General features: G+C 37.8%; 1 protein-coding gene across 1 annotated transcript in view; it reads right to left on the bottom strand.

The window, feature by feature from the left end:
• The window catches only part of LOC124122657 (muscle calcium channel subunit alpha-1-like), a 149194-nt gene that overhangs the window by 23821 nt on the left and 102213 nt on the right, over positions 1 to 23160 (bottom strand). Inside the window, exons 27-39 of the mRNA XM_048396979.1 lie at positions 22586 to 22787; positions 21895 to 22053; positions 20369 to 20479; positions 18895 to 18978; positions 13421 to 13465; positions 11988 to 12110; positions 10903 to 10968; positions 9193 to 9284; positions 7302 to 7488; positions 6266 to 6393; positions 5841 to 5937; positions 4780 to 4984; positions 1321 to 1451 (exon numbers count right to left, since the gene is read on the bottom strand). Of these exons, the coding sequence (XP_048252936.1) occupies positions 1321 to 1451; positions 4780 to 4984; positions 5841 to 5937; positions 6266 to 6393; positions 7302 to 7488; positions 9193 to 9284; positions 10903 to 10968; positions 11988 to 12110; positions 13421 to 13465; positions 18895 to 18978; positions 20369 to 20479; positions 21895 to 22053; positions 22586 to 22787 (1630 nt within the window). The remainder of the gene's footprint in view (positions 1 to 1320; positions 1452 to 4779; positions 4985 to 5840; positions 5938 to 6265; positions 6394 to 7301; positions 7489 to 9192; positions 9285 to 10902; positions 10969 to 11987; positions 12111 to 13420; positions 13466 to 18894; positions 18979 to 20368; positions 20480 to 21894; positions 22054 to 22585; positions 22788 to 23160) is intronic.

The following is a 23160-nucleotide window of genomic DNA, read 5'->3' as shown; positions in this document are numbered from 1 at the left end:
TTAAAGCTGTTACATGTCATACTTTGTAATTATACAACATTTTTTGAGAAAATTAATAAAAATAAAAATATTGCAATCATTAACATTAAATCTATAATCCTTTAAAACATGTTCATAAAGATAGAGAGTGATATGTTGAGAACAATAATGACTTCTTACATATAAGTTTGATCTGTTTGGTCTGACACAGACTAAAACTTCATCGCATAAAATATCTATAGTCTACGTCAACAAATCTCAATAATTCTTTTAGCTCACCAACACAATGTGGTAGGTTACTGTTGAAATCTATGCATTCAAAATCAAAATATTTAAGAAACAACAGTACATATACTGTGAGAATCATTTTTGTGTGCATTCCAACATTCACGAGGTGAGCTAAAATTATCTGTTTCAAAATCCATTTTCACGATCTTTAAATTTAAATATAAGCTTGATATATATAATCTCTCAAGAGATGTCATGTTAGATATACTGGATCAATAAATGGAGTTTGTGTCAGTGGAACTGAACACAGACATGGCATTCAGGAGGACCCGGCCCAGTTCCCGATGCTTGACCCGACTCAAGGGCTGACATGTACAGGCATTATTGCGTGTGACCCGGGCTCAGGTGTGCCTTTGTTCCCCGATGTTGATGTTCGTTACTTAACTGCCCCGTTTGGATTCCAGGTTAGAAGCCCCCAGCAACCCAGCCAGGACTAGTACAAGCAGCCATACACACATATGAGTGAAACAATCTTGAAGGCACCGGTAAACCTCATTTCACTCACCCCACCTCATTGCACTGACTGAATGGTAGCCAAGTGGGTAGGTGTTAGCTTGGCCGGCATGAGATCCAGGTTCTATTCCCACATACAAATTCATTCTCTAATCTGGGTTAAGAATAGGTCTTCAGCAACCCATGCTTGTTGTAAAAGGTGACTATGCTTGTCGTAAGAGGTGACTAACGGGATCGGGTGGTCAGGCTCGCTGACTTGGTTGATGCATGTCAATGTTTCCCAATTGTGTAGATTGATGCTCATGATCGTCCAGACACAATTATTTACAGACCGCCATCATATAGCCGAAATATTGCTGAGTACAGCGTTAAACAACAAACAAAACAAACAACAAATTCATTCTCAGGATCACCACCCACCATCACATTGCTGCACAAAACCTGGCTCACACATATAAAAGCAGTAAATTAACTGAACAAAGTTCATTTCCATTTCTTACACTCAACTATTCTGAAACAGAGCATATCATCCAATCATCAACACATGGATTTTGAAACAGACAACACTATTCTAGAAAAAGAGATTTGAACGGTACTCACATGCAAAGCGTTGGTGTGTTCCTGGCCTTTTTGAATCTTTTGCATTTGTTCTTTGCGTTTCTTAAAGCGCCGGAAATAGTCTTGGATAAGAAATGTTGCATAGAATTTCCCCACTGTGACATCGTCATCCCCTGAAATCCAATGCAGTCTTCCCAATTAGTATGCAGTAGATCTGAGTCAGTGAGACAATGCAGAACGATGCCTGGTGTATATACGATCCATTCCATGGAAACAATGTTACACAGGACATGATACATACAGAATATGCTCTGCAACAGACAGCCACAGGAATGTAGTTGCGCTGGTTATATTGCTATGTATACAGAATGCACATGGACGATGTTAGCATGGCCATGGATCAGGATGTAGCATGGATGTTTAGATATGGGATGCTTCGGACAATATTAGCTTGTACAACTGCATGAGAATCGGCACCGTTTGGAGCAAGTGTTCATGTTTTCTTAATTGTGAAATTTGTACATGGTTCTTTATTTTCTTCAGCTATGCATACTTTAATATGCTTTACTTTTAAAAATATATTTAATTGTTCAGTTTGACTAGAAAAACACGGGATTATGACACAAAACCTTTCCATGCCAATCATATTTCTTAAATTTGTTTACAACAAAATGCATTGATTTTACAAGTTTATGAAATAAATGTGACTGTGAGAGAATTTTAAAGTTGACAATCCCAAGAATATCCTTGCATGAATGAAACATAACAGTTAAAGGGAGATAATCTTAGAAAACATGAACATTTCTCGAATGCCATTCTCCGAAGCTCTAAATGATATACTGAGCTTGCTGAATATACACATACAATAATACATGAATTAATCATAGCTCCATAGATCACGTTAGCTAGGCATATGCTTCAGGCATAGACAAATGACATACAAATTATATCAATATATTTGAAACAACAGTACCAGTTAGGTATATGAAGTATATAATCAAAAGGATTAAATCACAGCAAGCTAATGGGTGCTAAATATCATCAGCGTCATAAACCCACCATGCACTTACAGCCAGTGCTGTACATTTGTATCTACAAAATGTTGACAAACTCTAACACTGCACTTTCTGTTGGTAATTTACAAACAGTGAGTGAGTATGGTTTTACGCTGCTGTTAGCGATATTCCTGCAATATCATCGCGGGGGTAACCAGAAATGGGCTTCACACATTGTACCCATGTCGGGAATCAAACCCGGGTCTTCGGCGTGACGATCGAACGCTTTAACGCCTAGACTACCCCACCACTGGGCCAGACAATCTAGTGATTGATACTGTGAGCAACGATCCACGCTGTCAGGGTACGAAGACACCCAATCCACCCAGTCAGCGAGCCTGACCACAAAATTCATTTCATCCCCTCCTACAACCAGCATAGGCAGCTGGGGATCCATTCTAACCCAGAATCCTTAACTATTGTAGCTGATGTTACTTAGCCCCATGGTTAACATGCTTGTCTAAAGCTACTACCTACACACATGGTGAGTACTACATCTAGAGACTGTGTATCATCAACGTCATGCTTCAGGTGTCCTCATCACACAAATACTTTGGGAAGACGTCACAATACAGAAATAATCCTGCAAAGTGATATCTAAGAAAATCTTTAAAATATCAAAAATGTTACCAAATTTGATTTATTCAAATATGAACATGAATAAAATTCATATTCTGTTAGAAATCAATGTTAAACTAGTCAAATTTTGTTGCAATATGTTACAACCTTCAATAAAACTTTAAATAACCCAGTGTTTCATTTTGGAGTTGTCAAAATGACCTCCATGCACCTGAATTGACGTGAACCTCCACACAGTCTATATGTGAATTCACCTGAGTGAATACATGTACCTGAACACCACCACACGTCAGCGTGTATCTCTAACTCCGCCAGCAGAGGGCGCTAGAACACGGTGCCACCGCACTCAAAACGTGGCTTGTCAAAACGTACACCAAACCAAAACTGCCAAGTTCAGCAGGAAGAATTTTCATGGTAACCTCAAAACTCGGAAAAATATACTCTCTCCTTTTAAAAAAATTCATCTTATCCAATTTGAAAAAGAAGTTGACAGATTTCATAGATTTTCGAGTCTTACAATATGTATGTTGTGACAAGCCTCCCGACCAAATGAAGGTCTCTTAATGCACTGGTTGAATGACGATACAATTACAACGTATCAACTATAAAACATCATCACTTGCATGTTTTTGAAGATAATTTTGATTGTTTTCCAGCCATTCTTCAGTTGTGCACACAGAGATCCCCATCGATCAAGCTTATCTCAGGCAGACGGGCAGAAAGGCCATGGGGAGATAACTCATAGCATACTTGCCTTGCCCTAACATTATTGTACAGGGATTCCTGAGTTCTATGGTCAACAAAGACCAATTTGTTAACTCTGACATGACCACAGAGTTTACGAACACGGGTAACTAAAATCTCTCCTGCATTAACTACACAAATTATACAACACAGTAGGTGGAAATCTCCCTTTCAAAATGGGAAATTGTTTGCAGTTGTCTTCAATCATGATGAATCAATGAACGATTAACTATGACATATGGTAGCCACTGTATCTGGAAACTTTTATGCATATTACTTCTGTTGAAAATCTGAAGATTTTTATAGTGTGATGACAGCCAAAATACAGGATTTATGGCAATGATGTAATAGAGGTTTTGTATTCACGGGAATTATATGTTAGAAGCCATGGATAGCTGAGTTGATTCAAAATAATCTGGTATTTTTTGCAAATACGTTTAAGGCTGTAATATAAGTATGGATTTTTTTTTTTTATCACCTGGCAAGAAGAACTACCAGAATTACGACCATAAAGTTAACCAGCTCCCACAAAGCATCACTGAATTGCAGTAAATATCCTTCATGGATTTCGCTGAGTCAAACAATATGGTAAGGTATCCGTTACCACACAAAATACAGAATTATATCAAATTATCACACAGATCATCATTGTCATTCATTGAATCTGTGAATTCACTGATTGTGTGTTCAGTGATTTCTTAGTGTCTTGTAATTCTGAAGCAATATGTTAAGCCATATCATGTACCACATTCACTACTTAATGGTTAAAATACCTATCAGTCATATTTCAGGATCACAATGAACTCTTGTGAATTTGCATAGTTCCACAACCGCCAGACTTATGAAAACAACAGTCTGTGAAGTATAAGGTATGCCAGACAGATCATTTATTCAACAAGGCCACTTGCCCCATACACAATGTATGTGGAATGCCAGAGCATCTGATAAATGAAACTGTCAAGTATTTGTAACAGCAATAGTAAATATGTGGCAATAAGAAGCCAACCCTATCTGATCTTAAGATGTAGGTTTTAATCTGCACTACATGAGTTACCTCCCCTTGTCTGGGCTGAGATGAGAGAAGGAAGGTAGAAGTTCGACGATAAAACTAGAAAAAACCTACTGCCAGCTGGGGGGACGACTTGATCAAGAAGTTTAGGACTTGTCCTCTTCCATATTTTTTTAATAACAGCTCTGAGCTCTTCATTGGCCGTGTCGATGTTGCCCTCCACTTTGATCTTCAGCGACGTCCGCACCAGTGCAAACAGCGTCGCGTTGAACATCACCGTACCATCACTGTTCAATGGCATGTTCATGCTGACAAGTCTCTACAAACACAACATAGAAAATTTAAGATGAATTTTTTATTAACAGATTATGGATCTCTGTCTTGTGAAGGAAAGCAGAACAATTATATATAAGAAAGCACTATTTTTCCACCAGTAAAATTCAATATCAATACCATACCAAAAAAACCAGGTTGGCAAATGAGTACAGATTTAAATTAAATAGAACTAAAACATGGCAAGGTGTTTTAAATAATACATAGAAGTCTTGGTGGAAAGTGGCAGTTGTGTTTCCTACAGTTAGTCAGTAGTTAAGAGGGGCGGTGGTTAAAGTGTTCACTCGTCACGCTGAAGACCCGGGTTTAATTTCCGACATGAGTACAATGTGTGAAGCCCATTTCTGGTGTCCCCCGCCGTGATATTGCTGGAATATTGCTAAAGCGGCATAAAACCATACTCACTCACTGAGTTAAGATGTCGACTAAACACGCAAAAGACATGGGAGGTGTGTGTCAAGCCCCTGCCATGATGTTACTGGCAAACTGCTCAAAGAAGCATTAAAAGATAATCTTAATGTGTGTGCTCTCTTGCTCTAGTTGGCACACAATAACATACTGCCGACCCATGAAGATCCGGGGTAGAATAGGTCTTTAGCAACCCATGCTTGCCGTAAAAAAGGCAACTATGCTTGTTGTGAGAGGTGACTAACGGGATCGGGTGGTCAGACTTGCTGACTTGGTTGATGCATGTCATCGTATCTCAATTGCATGGATCGATGCTCATGATGTCAATCACTGGATTTTCTGGTCCTCACTAGATTATTTACAGACCGCTGTCATATAGCTGGAATATTGATGAGTGCGGCGTTAAACAACAAACAAACAAACATACAACTGACCTTGCAAGCTACCCTGTGGGGACAAAGTTTGCCGAAGCCCAATGGCGGCGAGATCTTCCTCAGCAGGGTTACAACATCTAAATGTTTGATTCGACCTCTGAAACAACAAAAATAAATTTTAATGATTCTTAAAAATATAATTGAAATTATGAGAAAAACATCAAAAGGAAAAAATTAAAGTTAGTTTAGAAATTTGAAACAAAAATAAAAAATAATTGACATTAAGAGAAAATTATTGAAATTTCGGGAAAATATTCAAACTAAGAGAAAATATTTTATATACCGGTATTACAAATCACAAGAAAAAAATTGAGATTTCAATGTATATTTATAAATAATAAAGAAAACGAGACAATACTTGAAATTATACTACCAAAGTGGCACCATCAGCTTTGTAGCTAAACACATAACATTATGAAGCTTACTTTGCTTCAGGGTCATATTCTGACCAAAGTCGGACAAACTCGTCAAGATGATGCGGACCCAGGATTGACCAATCACGAGTCAGATAGTCAAAGTTGTCCATGATAACAGCCACAAAAAGGTTAATAATCTGAAACATAAAACACATGACAACTCAAATGATAAATAGATGAACTCAGAAGGGAAAACAGGTTATGAATACATGAAACCTTTAATGGATTTCAACTTCTTTAATTCTTTGTCATGTTTCAGAGCTACTTCTTGCTCCTTCGTCAGGTGATGGAGAATAAAAGAAGTTGCTATCCATAAAAAGTGTCATGTATTCATGTTCTTCCAACTTCTAAATGCCAATAAGAGATTTCATAATCATGGCAGCCTGAAAATAATCAAGTTTAGGCTAAACCATTGTTTGATAGCATGAGCAATGTGGCTCACTGTGTTACCAGCATACATTCATTCCTTTGTTGTTTAACGCCGCACTCAGCAGTATTCCAACTATATGACGGCGGTCTGTAAATTATCGAGGACCAGACAATCCAGTGATGGACATCATGAACATCGATCCACGCAATTGGGAGACGATGACATGCATCAACCAAGTCAGCGAGCCTGACCACCCGATCCCGTTAGACGCCTCTTAAGACAAGCAGTCGCCTTTTACAGCAAGCATGGGTTGCTGAAGACCTGTTCTAACACGGATCTACACAGGTCCACCAGCATGCACTGACATAGTATCAATAAGGAGGCACACATGTCCACCCAATTCTAACTTTAGTTGCCTGTATCAAGGATGAAACGGTACGGAGGGCCTATGGGACAGAAAACATAGACTTGAGTGATAACTAGGGATGACAAGTGATAACATGATGAGAACCGAAATAAATTACAAAGGCATAATTGCATGTATTTCCATGACAACCCAATCATATATTATTTTTATATATTTTTATTGTTATTTTTAATACTATATTTTATTATAATAAAAATATCATTTCTTAGCCTGAAGGTTAAAATGAATTCAGCTGAGTTAACACTAACCAGAAATGAACAGAGGATGTAGAATGAGATGAAGTAGATAAAAGCGAAGTTGTTTCCGCAAATGCTTTCTTCATGATTCGTGTCGTTGCCCACTCCGAGGTTGGGATCGGCCTGTCTGTCACACCGCACACCTGGTCTGTGCACACAGTCCAGCATAATGTTCTGCCATGCCTCCCCCGTAGCAGATCTGAAACACACCATAGGCACGTTTCCATCTTTGCATCTTCATCTCTCATAAATGGCAATTTATCTTTAGAGGCATAAATACTGACATTGTATAAAATACCTGACCATCAGAGACAGATAGTTTTTGTCTTGGAAAATCAAGTTTTAGAAACAGCACATATCCTGTAGTCCTGTAGTCTGTCTGTTTTCCTTGACACTATGTTAACATGAAATGAGTCATCAGAAATCGGAAATGGAGTTTGGCTTCTTATACCCGACTTTTTGTTTATTGCTTTTTGATGCCTTCAGTTCTGTGAAGAAATAAATAATGCTGTTCACTATTTTTCAATATCCTAAATCATCAAGGCACCAGTTCACCACTAGACTGATCTGTATAGCAAGTTTCGTCCAGAAATAGTCAACAAATTATGGAGTTCTGCTCAGAAACAAGCACTACCCTCATTTTCAGTATAACTCCAACTTGTCAGGAAAAAAAGACAAAATCCCAAATCATCAAAGGCACAGTTCACAACTAGACTGATCTGTATAGCAAGTTTCAATGAGAAATATTCAATGCTTTGGGAGTTCTGCTCCCGAAACGGAAAATGGACAGACAGTCATGCTGATTGCTATATTCCCCTGTTTTTTCAAACAGGAGGATAATAAAAGATATTAACTTATATCCTGAGTGGTATTTGGATGATGACCCCATATAAACAATGATTATTCCACCTACTGAACGATGTGTGATCAACAGTGTACAGAAAATCTGGACTGGCAACTTTTTAACCAAACTGGCTCTTCATTAGTCTTGCCAGATGAATATTGAATATTGAGTCAAGAATTAAGGTAGTTCTCATGTTTCATGCTGTTGTGAAAATAGGAATCTCACTTGAAAGTACTGAAATGCATAATATCTGACAGGTAGGTTTTTTTCATTTTATTGCAGGGATCCGGAAATCGGTCTGTGCGCCGGACTTTTCCAAATTGATTTGAAATAGTGAAAACCAGACATCATAAAATTGGGTCAACATCAGTCACCACTGGCACACTGACCTTCACCCCGATAGGGTGAAACTGTATATTGAGATCTATGTATTTATCAAGTGTTGTAGGCTTTATAACACATCGTTGATCTATCCCTTCAGGGAATTCAGGTGAACGAAAAGGCATAACAAACTTGGTCAATAAAAATATGACATTTCATATAAAACTTCACTAGACATGATGATTTACCATTCCTGCTCTCCAAGGCATTGTTTTATATGCAGAGGTTAAGACTACCATGTGTATTTTCTCGTACACTAAGCTGGAAATACCAATCAGCTGTTCACACGTTCTCGTCACAATCTATATATGTTATGAAAGTGACACTTGAGTTTATTCTTTTTATTCATACATCCAACACCTCAGCTATGAGGTGGGCATGACCAAAATGCAAATGTCCGATTGGCAAAAAAATATTTCCGGATCTCTGTTTTATTGTATATCTACCAGTTGAAGAACCATTGGAGGTAGTGGGGAAACCTAGTGGTTAAAACAGGCACTCGTCATGCTGAACGTCCCGGTTCAATTCCCCACATGGGTACAAATTGAGAAGCTCTTTTCTGGAGTCCTCCGTCATGATATTGGTAAATATAATGCTTAAATCTCCGTAAAACCATACTCACTCACTCACTCATGGTGAGTGAAACAAACATGACACTTGAGTGGATGACATGCTTACCTGAAGAGCACCAGCACTGCATGCGGAAATGTCTGGAAGTTATTGTTCCTGTGGATTTCTGTATCATCATCTAGTCGTATCTTACCGAACACCTACAACAACATGGAGGGCAGTGTCATCAAGCATGTGTTATACAAATACTCTTGACGAGGTCAATATCCGAAAACAAGGACGGAAGGACATGACCCTTCGGTGGTCTGACCAGGCCGAGGCCTTGTTTTCATATATTGACCTCGTCAAGAGTAATCATTCGTTTCTTATCACAAAATTCACATTAATGTTTATGAAATCTTTAAACCGTCCCGTTTCATTACAGTAACTTAGCTGCGAACCGTGCAATGTTTGTACCAGACAACATCTTGTTTTCTAGCAGGCGAGTCAATACTCATCACATGACAGGTCAATACTGATCATGTGATGAGTCAATTTTTCGAGGTCAGTGTCAGTCACATGATTTCGGGGTCTACATAGATATGTATTATTTCGTCACGTGGTACGGATTAACCAATGAAATAGCAGGATTCTTAATAGTGGTTAAACAAATCACTATGTCTGGCTCCCTGAGACGTCAAAAGATGGTGTTTTTTGTTACCCTTCGCTCGTCCTTTAGGGGGTAAAACAAGGACTGGTCTACACTGAGTCAGTATACTGTGTGTGAGTGGTGTATCCATGTTAAACTGTGGCATGGTACGTCAGTGGGCCAGCACTGTTAAAGGGGAAGTGTACATGCAAAAATCACTTTTTATCTTTTTCTAAACAAAACGAAATTTTAGAATTAATTAGTATCTGTGTTTGAAAATATACTCTCATTTTTTTCACAGTGAAAGTAGGAAGGTCACAATGGTGTGAAAATGATATGCCGTTATGAGGCCTTCGTTTTTCGAGCTAAACAGGCCTGAGTTATCCCCCTTAGATTATGACGTAATTGGTGCCAATTCAACTGGGTCCCTGTCTATTCTCAACGCAAAAGATATCAAGTACCAGTTTGCGGTAAAACAACATGGCCTACGACACATTCCGGCGCAGTGGTGACTCAGCATAACACTATGCTGGCTGGCATCTGAGACGCTAGAATCACACACCTGTACCTACACCACGTGAAGCGGCTCTAACAAAGCATGATGACGTCATAATGTTTATCAATTGGCACCAATGACGTCATATTGCAAGGGGCATAAGCGATGGTGTTTTTGTTGTGGAAATAGAACACTTGGTAAATGCGAAAAATATGTTAATAAATTGTGATATTTTTATATTTTTGTCTATGACACTTCTAGGTTAACACTTTTAATGTGGAAAAAGTACAAGAAAAATAGGTTCATTTCCGTGTGAACTTGCCCTTTAAGCCGGCATCAGTCCGGACTGGTACAAACAGCCACATACACATGCATGCACAAGCGCAAAAAAACTGATCATGACGTTAAACCCCATTTGACCTCCCCTCACTTCACCATTATCTCAATATAAGCATGTCTCCAAAACTAGGACCAGGAACATCACATATATTTACAAAGTTAAGAGCTATAACATTTCTGAGTCCCGTGATGGGATTCGAACCACCGACCTTCTGATCTGAGGTTGGATGCCTTGTCCCCATGACGAAGGACGTTACCTGTTAAGGTAAGGATGCCATCTGTGGGATGACTCCATGCCCCGCTACAATATCAACACTGAATACAATACAAAATGTGGTGTATCTGTATGGTTTACCTGCATTCCAATTACTGCATAGATAAAAAACAGCATCACGATAAGTAACGCTACATATGGAAGAGCCTGGAATGAAAAGAAACCGGTATCATCAATAAGGCCATAACAAAACACAATACAACAATAAGTTACTTGTCAAAAATATTCTAAAAAACTCATTATGGCTAAAATAGGCATTTGCCATATCCCAATAAATATTGCTCAATGTATGATATAAGGTTAAACAATCTTGAGGATGGATAAACAGAAATTGTTTATGTTTATCCTCGTGTTATGGGTTTTCAAGTTTCAAGCCCCTAAAAGATGGTTCTGATTACGTTTCTAATGACCATCCCAATACACTAAAATTAAGTCTCACCTTTGAGAACATTTATTTCTGTTAACACTTGGATGGTCAAATGACCGTATCGTTTTAATTTTAGAGTGATAATGCCTTGCTGAGAGAGGAGAGTCCACCAGGTGCCATCTTGTTGGCGTCACATGGTTTCGAGCCCCTCCATCAGTCAAGTTAATAACAGATGCACATAATAATCAGTCACAGTATTGAGGTATGTTTTTCATGACTTATTGAATATCTTACCTTGTGTAGCTTAATTCATAACCTAACTTCAGCGACAAGTACCCAACACTTTGATGTCTCCAGTGGGCTTTGAAACATCTACCTTGATTACGTTATTAAGCATGAGGTTATGTATTGCTTAGGGACTCGAAAAGAGGTCAGGCCCGAAGACATGTGACATGGGCATATATGAAAGAAATTATTTATCCAACCATGTAACTAAAACATTATGATCAAAACATAGAAAATATCCTTTTCCCCAAAACCAATTTATTCACGATGAGAAAATCCGTCCAATCACATAAAACAACATATTTAAGGCTGACCGCTATAATAAGTAAAGCATGTCCTAACAGTGGCAGGTGCTACAAGGAGGGCAGGACATGCTGCCTGCTGGCCAACACCTGGTGTTCAATCATATAATTTTCTCAGCTTCTTTGCCTTTTGCACCAAATAGAATCTGCTTCGATGGATGATGGAGACTAGGTGTTCTCTGGCGTTGACTTCTGACATTATTTTAACCTACCTGGAATGATTTTATGAACGTCCAGAGGAGTGTTCGGATGCCTTCTCCTCGACTCAGCAGCTTCACAAGCCTCATCACTCGGAAAAGACGAAAGAAGTTGATACTGATGATCGTCTTGCCAGGCTGCAAAAAATCAACTCCATGTCACCCACTATGACTTCAAATCTACAGTCGTAGTCCTACTGCGTGTCTTGTTGAAATCTCTGTGACCTTCCAATACACCTTCTTTGCTGGATTGGAATTATCACTTGTCCCACCACTTACTGATCATATTATATCCTTCACACATCCATTTTTAACTCTTTTTGCTAAAACATCGCATTATTTGGATGTTTCAATTTCTATCTTTAAAAGGTGTAAAAATATTATTTTAGAACCTTATTGAAGTATGAATAATTGATCTTCAACATACATATGTAGCTGTTGCTGTCTGTGTGTTATTTCTGACCAAATTATGCTTTTGAATTATCTGAGTAATTATCAGTGTAATATTATTTATTCCATTTATTGTGAGTCACAAAGAGTTGACAAATGCTTGTGAAAAAGGAATCTGAGAAAAGTGATTCAGTAGCTTGTTTCGACTCTGTGAATTTTGAAATTTATGTGAAAGAGTTCGGTGTTACATAAAGTGTGTGAAACTTAGAGACAACTTGTTTGAACCTCACATAAACTTACCAGGGTAGGTTGAAATTATTTGGCGAAACTGCCTCCTCCTTAATCCACTTATGTTAAGAATTCAAATAAATCTCCAAAACGAGTATACCTCTTTCAAAAGAACCCACTGTTCATTGGATAAATCCCATTTTGAAATGACAAAGCATCAAACGAATTCATAACTTTGAAACATAATTGTGTGATTAATGATAGTGTAAGCATTCATTGTCATTCAGGAAAGAACTGATGATAAAGTGGGCACACAGAACTTGTTCGTATTATAGAAATGTGTGGAATGGTCATGCTGAGGATAAACAAAGTCTGCTGATTCAGAGAGAGAAGATACAGAGGCAGTCCGCCCGACCTCCAGCCGCTGAGTCCAGGCCAGACGCTTACCTCACATCAAATCAATCAAATTATGATGTGAATAGCATGCAATGCTACATAATGCAAAGTATCACATTTAAAGTAAGATCGAAAGACCTGGAGAAATTGACAATTGACATCAGCTGCAAAAATTGAACCCATCCCTCAGAGTTAAATTCCAAAAGTTAAAATGTGTCTTTGAAATAGAATGATACAAATCTGCTATTTTTAACATGTTTGAATTGCATTACACATGACACTGGTATCTGAATAAACATGTCACTCATATCCATATACATTAGTGCCTTTATTTTCGCTAATTGTTTTCCTTAAATCAGCTAATTTGTGTTTGTGGTGTGTTTATGAATGAGAGATGGGCACAGTTTATGCATCTCATAGATAAATAGACTTACCACATACCGGCAGACGTCGCCTGTTACATTACACTCACGTTGATACTAGTCAATGAAAAGAAGTGCCAAAAGGCTATGTAGCTCACCTGATTTTATCATTAGTATCCAACAGAAATGTAGTGCAGATACAGAACTGAGGACAATCAGGACTCGATAACTGGGTATCCTGACTTTGACACAACAAATCAGATCCAATTTTGGAAATTAATCTAAAAAGATTAAGCAATTTTGAAGAGAGTGAATCAATTCACTGACTTTGAGAAGACAGAAATGTAAGTAAAACTGGGCTTATGTGGTCAGTACAAGAGAAATATGCTAAAAAATAGTCTCAAGCTTAATATGACCTTATTTAGCATACAAATTTTTAGTTAGTGGGCATCAATACTACATAACCTTTTCATGATATCAGCCAATATCTGACAACTTTATTAATGGATTCTCGGCACAAATCCAAAACATTTTTAGTCACAAATTTGGACTTTTTAAAGAAGTAGCTCATGAAAATCAAAGATGGCTGCCTGGCAGCCATATTGATTTTACTTATGGTATTCCTCCTGCCCAGCTACCTCTGCATGACATTTCCACAGTTTGATCAGAACTTTACAAGATTAAGACAACACTGGGAACAGATGATGGACAACACACTATGCCATTAGCTCACCTGGACCCGATGGGTCCAGTGAGGGTGAGTTAACAAACAACCCTATGTTATAACCATACTAACATGATCTGGAGAGACAAATGAAATCTACGTGCAATAACATTCAAGTGCAGTGCATTCCACTACGTCATTCCTCATAACCATTCACAAAATATAAAACAACTCATTGTACATGTTCCCAAGGTAAAACAAAAAAAAATAATAAAAAAATACATCCAGACAAATGATGATAACAGTTTGTATTGTTAAACATTCAGTGACAATAAGACGCAACAAAAACAAACATAACATTGTGGTCATTGTCTTGACCAACCAATTACATGAGGATTTTATTAATTGTAATACTTGTCCTGTTAGTTTCTTCAACTACATCATTAGTGAAACAATGGTTTAATCTTACATTTATAACCAACATATTTGTTTTTAAATTAAACAAACTATTTGTTAATTGTTACATCTAGTAATACATGTCTGTTAAATTTCCAAAAAAACACAAACAATAAAATTTTTTATTTGGTTACATAAACGATTCAATAAAGGCTAAATCACAACTTGCTTTGAAATAAAACCAATTCACTTACACACTGAATAGTACTTAACTTCTAAATCTTGTAACTGTGTGGAAACACCTTTTTATTACACGCTTGAAACTTATTCTTCCATGCTTTTTCTTTATCAAGGATTTGTCACAGGATAAATCTCATATCAACTGAGACATTATTTCTGACGGAATAAAAAAAAGTTAGATGTTTATCAATGCTACATACAATTGAACTCCTAACTTTGAAATGAAACTCAAATTTGAACTAAAGCTTTAAATAAGTTTCTACCTGTAGTTAAATGATATTTATGTAATAAATCTTCTTCTTATTGATACTAACATAATCTATAGCCACTCTCTAGCAAGCACAAGCCGTTAGAGACTTTCTTCTACCTATAGCTAAGCTGTTAGCTACGGTAGCTTAGCACTGTAACCTAGTGCAACTGCAGTCCTGTTTCTACGTCATGTGCCGTGGCGACTCTTCTAGGACTATCCCACACTGGGAACCTGGACCTCAGACACTTGGACATGTGACATCACTGTTGGCTTGGACAAATGACACATACCTAACTAAATACAAGTACGGATGAGAACTGATGATCGGCAGATGACACATGAGTACAAAATGCTACAATGTTCACAGTATACGTCCATGCCCAAATGTAGGATGTATCTAAAAACAGAAACTATTGGGAGAAGTCATTTTACACAGCTTAACTCACAAACCATTGACCACAGTGAACGTAAAATTGAAGAGATTTCAGAGTATTCCATCACGAGATATCCCAATTTGCATACACAACCCAAGAGCGGGTGAGACCAGTTCGACAAGGCGCAGTCTTCAGTAAAAAGGGGCATGGCTATTTGTCTCGAAAATGGACACGGAATGTGGCTAATTTGTTTTTTAAAGGGTCGTAGCAAAGTAAAAATAAATATGAGGTCGCTATGTCTCAAAACTGTGTAGCACAGCTGTTTTCGTATTGGGTTGTGATATTTCAAGGAGCCTTTTCCGCTGAGGTCTTAAAACTTGAAAATGTCAGAAGTTCCAGCAAAGGTAGGGATGAAGTCTTGTCATCATTCCAAAGGAGAAGCAGCTTCTCAATGAAAGTTGTTTTGTCAACAGAGTCCAGGCAGAGTTTTGTCCAAGGGGATTGACATGTCCTCGGGTGGGTTACCAGAGGACAGTCAAGTGCAGGAAACTATTTCTGCTGGGTTGGCATTTCTGGAGTGCATTATATATGGGTGGATATCATGTATATTGTGTAGGATGGCTTCAAACATGTGCAGAATTTTCCAATGTGTTCTAAGGGAGCAGTTCCCAAAAGGAGTATCTCATTACAAAGGATCAGCATTAAAGTGATATATATAACAGGTTTGAGTTTGTGAGATTGAGGTTCCAAATGCATGTGAAACTTCCAAGGTTGGTGTTCAAGACAAGAAGTTTCCAAAATGATGATGGCATTTCCAAGGCTTTGCACTGAGTAGTATAACTGGGTTGGTGTTTCTGAAATGGACTTTCCACAATGGGCGTGACGTTTTCAAGGAGAGTGGTCTGTGGTGTTCTGGGAATGGACAATGTCGGGGCTGAAGGTGAGTGCTATTTGAAGGGGGTATGTGTCTCCACGAGAAGTGTTTGGAAAGGATGCTGTATACTTCCAAGATGCTGTATTCCATAGTTTTCCAGGAAGTACATTACTTCTCCAGGAAGGACTCCAAAGCGTTTCCGTCTTGACCTCTGAGCTAACGAGGGTGATTTCCGACTTGTTTCTTGGTTTACAAAGGGGGCTGTTAAGGCAATACTATATCATGAAGGTCTGAACTGTGGTCTGAACCTGTAGCAGGGATATACCGGGCATGCAAAAGCTGTATGAACCAGGCCCTGAGGTTTCAACCAGGAGACAAGGCAGTTCAACTAGCCTTACTATATCAAAGGTATAATTTCCAATAATTTAATCTAAGACACATATCAAAGTATCAACTCCAAAATAAAGATTTTACACATATTTCTGATCAGACAGCTCTGATGGAACCACATTTATCCTTTAAAAAAGAGCTGAGAGTGTTTTATCAATCCTGGTTGTCCACTCGAGTCTCTTCATGCTGGGGGTACTATGGGGGAACATGCAGCAAACAGTCAAGTACTGGTTAAAAGAGGAAATTTGACAAACCTCTGCTCTCTGTTGGTTAGTGAAGAGCAGCGAAAGAATAAAATTTGATTTAAAATCATTCCATGTGAAATGAAAGGTTATAGGTGATAAGGAAATAATATATGAAAATAACAAGGAAACCAAAAAAGAATGTCTTGGGGTAATCACAGTCAATTATTTCATAAGAAAACAAAACAAAAATGAAATAAAACACTTCAGTTTGTAAAATGAGTGAACGAAAAAAAATGGTTCGGCAACCATGAGGATCCCTTGCAGTCATTCTAAGAAACTAAAAACATGTTGCAATGCAGATAAATCTACTCTATGAACTCCTTTCCGTTTCCATGGCAACATTCCCTAGGCATAACCAATCAGCAAGAATCCCTATGCAGGCACCACTCAAACTTTGCACTCAGCAATCCACAAAATGCTGGATACAAATGGATTTGGATCAAATATCAATCAACAGAATATTGACCGACAATCACACCGATTATTCTGTTCACTGTGGAAAAATTCATTTTAAAACATTTAAAAATTAAATATCACCCTACAACCAATTTCTGGAATACAATCATGAATGAAATGAGGTGAAATGATGCTACTGAAACACCTATGTTAAGATCATATATATATATATATATATAAATCACAAGATGTTCAAGTCTACATATCAAATATATATGCTTAAACACACTACCAGTCACAATACCATAGAAATGTAGTTGTTACTTCTAGACATTACTTAAAATACATTTATATTAAATTAGGCCGCCATAGTTAGTACAGTGTGCAAAGGATACATGCCATAGACGTTTCATGTTTCAACACAAAGAGAAAGTCATGTTTCAAGTGCAGTTAGGTTTCAGACACTTCAAATAGGAGTTAAACTACAAGTCATTCCAACAGAGGCTTCAGATGACATACAGTCAAATGCAATCACTCGTGTTTTGGAGCAATCTTGACAAACAGTGCCAGTCTTGTTGAACCACCAGCCAGCAGTCACAGAATAAAGTCAGGTGTGGTTGCTATGGCAACAATACACATGTGCCACGCAGCCAATCAAAACAAGGTAAGGTGAGTGAGTGAGTTTGTTTTTGCGCCATTTTTAGCAATATGCCAGCAATATCACGGCGGAGGACACCAGAAATGGGCTTCACACATTGTACCCATGTCGGGAATCGAACCCAGGTCTTCGGCGCCCCTCAAGGTAAGGATAATTTCTCCATCTACATCTCCCTTGTTCCACAAGACTTCTTGCTCATGGTAAATAGCGAATTCCGCACGAGTGTCTTTTGATATCAAATATATCAACACAAGGCGGCAAAGCATTAAAACTCTGAGGCTTCACGAGGAGTTTTAAACTTTTATCGATGAGTGTTGATATATTTGATATCCAAAGACACAAGGGTGAGATATAATCCAAAATCATTCTTTCAAATTTTTCAGTTTGTAAACTGTGTAAATGTAAATATACAGCTAACCAGCGACAATGGCAGAGATATTAGTGAGGTCATTTGATCTCAACGAAGTGTTATCTCCTGTGTAAACCAGCCTTGGATGATAATTTCATTGTGTCAATACCATTCTCTGACATATAAACAGTATCATTCCCCAACATGGGTAGAATGGGTGCAGCCTGACCTTGGGTGTCCTCTGACATGATATTTGCAGGAATATTGCAAAATGGGTCATGAAATCTAACTAATTCACTCAATTTTTGTTGTTTTATACCACGCACACATATTACAGCTATATGATGGCGGTCTGTGAATATTCAAGTCTGGAAGAGTCCACAATCTGATTTCTGATTCATCTTGAACCTGACTGGCATCCTTGGCCTGGGTTCAACTGCCCCATAACAAACACACCCACGCCTGCATCACCAACTGTGGCCAGGTTCAACCACACTGACACAAAACTAATCTCAAGAAATATTGGCCACTCATTCCAACATGGCATCATGCTTAGTCATTCCAAAGTCAGAAGATGGAACTCAATAATCAGAAGCCATTGTGTAAAAAAATCATGCACTCGTCTGGGTTGATCTCACTTTCTCTTTCCTGAACAAACACATCCAGAAGAGAAAGTCAACAATGGAGAGGAAGCAAACGGGACTACTTACATTCACTTCAGTGTATATGATGTCAATAAAGCTACCGAGTACAATGATGAAGTCAAACACATTCCAAGCATCTCCAAAATAATTCTGAAAAAGTAGGTATAAATATAGTGGACATCAGTAAAATTGTCATTTTTCATGGAATTTGTTAAATTGCGACAATAAAATGCTTTAATATATATTTACAATTTGAGATCACGATATCAGAATATGAAATGGTAACAACAACATGATCTGATAATCATCATATGCCATTATAACTGATATGACATAATTATCACATGACATGATAACCACCATATGACAGAAAATGAGTATCACCATATGACATGACAATCACCATATGATATGACATGGATACTGAGATACATTACCTTGTACTGGAAGCAGATACTTTGAGAAGGAATGCTGGTGCCAAGGTCATATTTACACATGATAATTGCCATATGATATGACATGATAATCATGACAAATGACATGACACGATAATCACCAAATGACATTTCGATCATGATATGACGTATGATAATCACAAAATGGCATATCAATCATGATATGACATGATTCAATCACCAAATGGCATTTGAATCATGATTTGACTTGATAAATCCTTAAATGACGTTTCAATCATCATATAACATGGTAATCACCAAATGGCATTTGAATCATGACATCAGACATAATAATCACCAAATGGTATTTTAGTCATGATATGACAAGATAATCACCAAAGGATATTTCAGTCATGATATGACAAGATAATCACTAAATGGCATTTCAGTCATGATATGACAAGATAATCACCAAAGGATATTTCAGTCATGATATGACAAGATAATCACTAAATGGCATTTCAGTCATGATATGACAAGATAATCACTAAATGGCATTTCAGTCATGATATGACAAGATAATCACTAAAGGATATTTCAGTCATGATATGACAAGATAATCACTAAATGGCATTTCAGTCATGATATGACAAGATAATCACCAAAGGATATTTCAGTCATGATATGACAAGATAATCACTAAATGGCATTTCAGTCATGATATGACAAGATAATCACTAAATGGCATTTCAGTCATGATATGACAAGATAATCACTAAAGGATATTTCAGTCATGATATGACAAGATAATCACTAAATGGCATTTCAGTCATGATGTGACAAGATAATCACCAAATGATATTTCAGTCATGATATGACAAGATAATCACCAAATGATATTTCAGTCATGATATGACAAGATAATCACCAAATGGCATTTCAATCATGATATGACATGATAATAACCATGACATTTTCATCAATCATGATTTGACATGATAAACCCTTAAATGATATTTCAATCATGACAAGACATGATAATCACCACATGACATGATCATTAACATATGGCATGACAAATAATCACCAAATGACATGACAGGATGATTATGATATGGCATGTCACTGATACTGAACAATTTTACCTTGAACCTGAAGGCTGCTAGTTTGAGGAGGAACTCCACTGTGAATACTCCTGTGAAGATCATGTTGAGATAGTCCAGGGCCTTCACAAACTCCTGAGACTGCTGGTGGTACTGAGGATAATATACATAGGTTATAACACTGCTTATAGTACTCTGAGGGTAATATGAAGGTTATAACACTGCTTATAGTACTCTGAGGGTAATATGAAGGTTATAACACTGCTCGTAGTACTCTGAGGGTAATATGAAGGGTTATAACACTGCTCGTAGTACTCTGAGGGTAATATGAAGGTTATAACACTGCTTATAGTACTCTGAGGGTAATATGAAGGTTATAACACTGCTTATAGTACTCTGAGGGTAATATGAAGGTTATAACACTGCTCGTAGTACTCTGAGGGTAATATGAAGGTTATAACACTGCTTATAGTACTCTGAGGGTAATATGAAGGTTATAACACTGCTTGTAGTACTCTGAGGGTAATATGAAGGTTATAACACTGCTTATAGTACTCTGAGGGTAATATGAAGGTTATAACACTACTCGTAGTACTCTGAGGGTAATATGAAGGTAATAACACTGCTTATAGTACTCTGAGGGTAATATGAAGGTTATAACACTGCTTGTAGTACTCTGAGGGTAATATGAAGGTTATAACACTGCTTATAGTACTCTGAGGGTAATATGAAGGATATAACACTGCTTATAGTACTCTGAGGGTAATATGAAGGTTATAACACTGCTCGTGGTACTCTGAGGGTAATATGAAGGATATAACACTGCTTGTAGTACTGTGAGGGTAAAATGTAGGTTATAACACTGCTCGTAGTACTCTTAGGGTAATATGAAGGTTATAACACTGCTCGTAGTACTCTGAGGGTAATATGAAGGTTATAACACTGCTCGTAGTACTCTTAGGGTAATATGAAGGTTATAACACTGCTCGTAGTACTCTTAGGGTAATATGAAGGATATAACACTGCTTATAGTACTCTGAGGGTAATATACATAGGTTATAACACTGCTTATAGTACTCTGAGGGTAATATGAAGGTTATAACACTGCTCGTAGTACTGTGAGGGTAAAATGAAGGATATACACTGCTTGTAGTACTCTGAGGGTAATATAAAGGTTATAACACTGCTGGTAGTACTCTGAGGGTAATATGAAGGATATAACACTCCTGGTAGTACTTTGAGGGTAATATAAAGGTTATAAGACTGCTGGTAGTACTATGAGGGCAATATGAAGGATATAACACTGCCGGTGTTACTGTGAGGGTAATATGTGGGTTACAACACTGCTAGTGGTACTGTGCAGGCAATATAAAGGTTATAACACTGCTGGTGGTACTGTGGGGGTAATATGAGGGTTATAACACTGCTGGTAGTACTGTGAAAGGTAATATGAAGGTTATATTACTGCTTGCAGTAATGTGAAGGTAATATGAGGTTAATATATATCGTCTGAGGGTTAAACTTAATGGTCTATACATTGCTGTCATAATAATTAGTCACATACTTACTTTCATGGCTAGTGTGACAGTGTTGATCATAATTAGGGCGAAGATGCCGTACTCAAAGGCCTTCGATGTGACAAACCACCAGATTTTGTACTGCCATCTTGCCTTGGGTATGTAGCGCCGCATGGGCTTCGCTTTTAGGGCAAACTCTATACATTTGCGCTACAATGACAAACATATACACATATACAGCTCAGTTCATGAAGTCATGTGTTGTGTAAGAAGTTCTATACAAGATCCGTCCGTTGGTATTTCATATTTAAACGATGAGACTGACAAATATATAGCAAAAGTAATATTTTGGCGAGTAAATCTGCTGTGTTAAATCAAATGCATGCCTAGCCTTTAGAAAAAACTTCACATTAGCATCCTGTATATAAAATTATAACAATTAATTTGATATGGCTGACATAATTAATAGGTAAATCTGGCTGAGGATTAATTGGAGAGCAAAATAATATTCTAATAACAGCCGATTATTTCTAATTTTGAAAGCGCCTTTGGTGAAAGGGGGCTTATTTCGTCGAATACGGTATACCCGAAATGGTGTCTGTTTCCGTGGAAGATCAGGGCTGTTTGTTCTCTGGTATTCATATTATATTTGTTAAATCAATCTTTTTGAAAAGTTTAACCCTAAATCTTAATGATTGATAATAATGAATGATTAAATAATTTCTTTTGATAAAAATCAAACCTGATTTTTGTCCAACTCGCAGTTTTTGTATTCCTGTTCTCCTTCATTCTGGAAGGTGACAATGACAAAACCAACGAAGATGTTGACCATGAAGAACGCGATGACAATGATGAAGATGAAGTAGAAGATGGCCACCATTGGCCGGTTACTATGTATAGGACCACGAGACTCTTCATTGGAATCTATGGACTTGTACAGCAGGCTGAAACACAGACACACATCATGAGCTTTGGTCCACTAGAACCGTGTTAACATGCAAGGACATATGAGTGAGTGAGTGTGGTTTTACGCCGCTTTTAGCAATATTCCAGCAATATCACGGCGGGGGACACCAGAAATGGGCTTCACACATTGTACCTGTGTCGGAAATCGAACTCGGGTGTTCGGCGTGATTAGCAAACGCTTTAACCACTAGGCTTCCCCACCGCCCCACACATCATGAGCTTTGGTCCACTAGAACCGTGTAAACATGCAAGGACATATGAGTGAGTGAGAATGGATTTACGCCGCTTTTAGCAATATTCCAGCAATATCACAGCGGGGGACACCAGAAATGGGCTTCACACATTGTACCT

This window comes from Haliotis rufescens, unplaced genomic scaffold (genome assembly GCF_023055435.1).
Source record: "Haliotis rufescens isolate VD_foot unplaced genomic scaffold, xgHalRufe1.0.p SCAF_16, whole genome shotgun sequence".
NCBI classification, from domain to species: Eukaryota; Metazoa; Mollusca; class Gastropoda; order Lepetellida; family Haliotidae; genus Haliotis; species Haliotis rufescens.
This window is presented reverse-complemented; position numbering and strand designations above follow the sequence as displayed.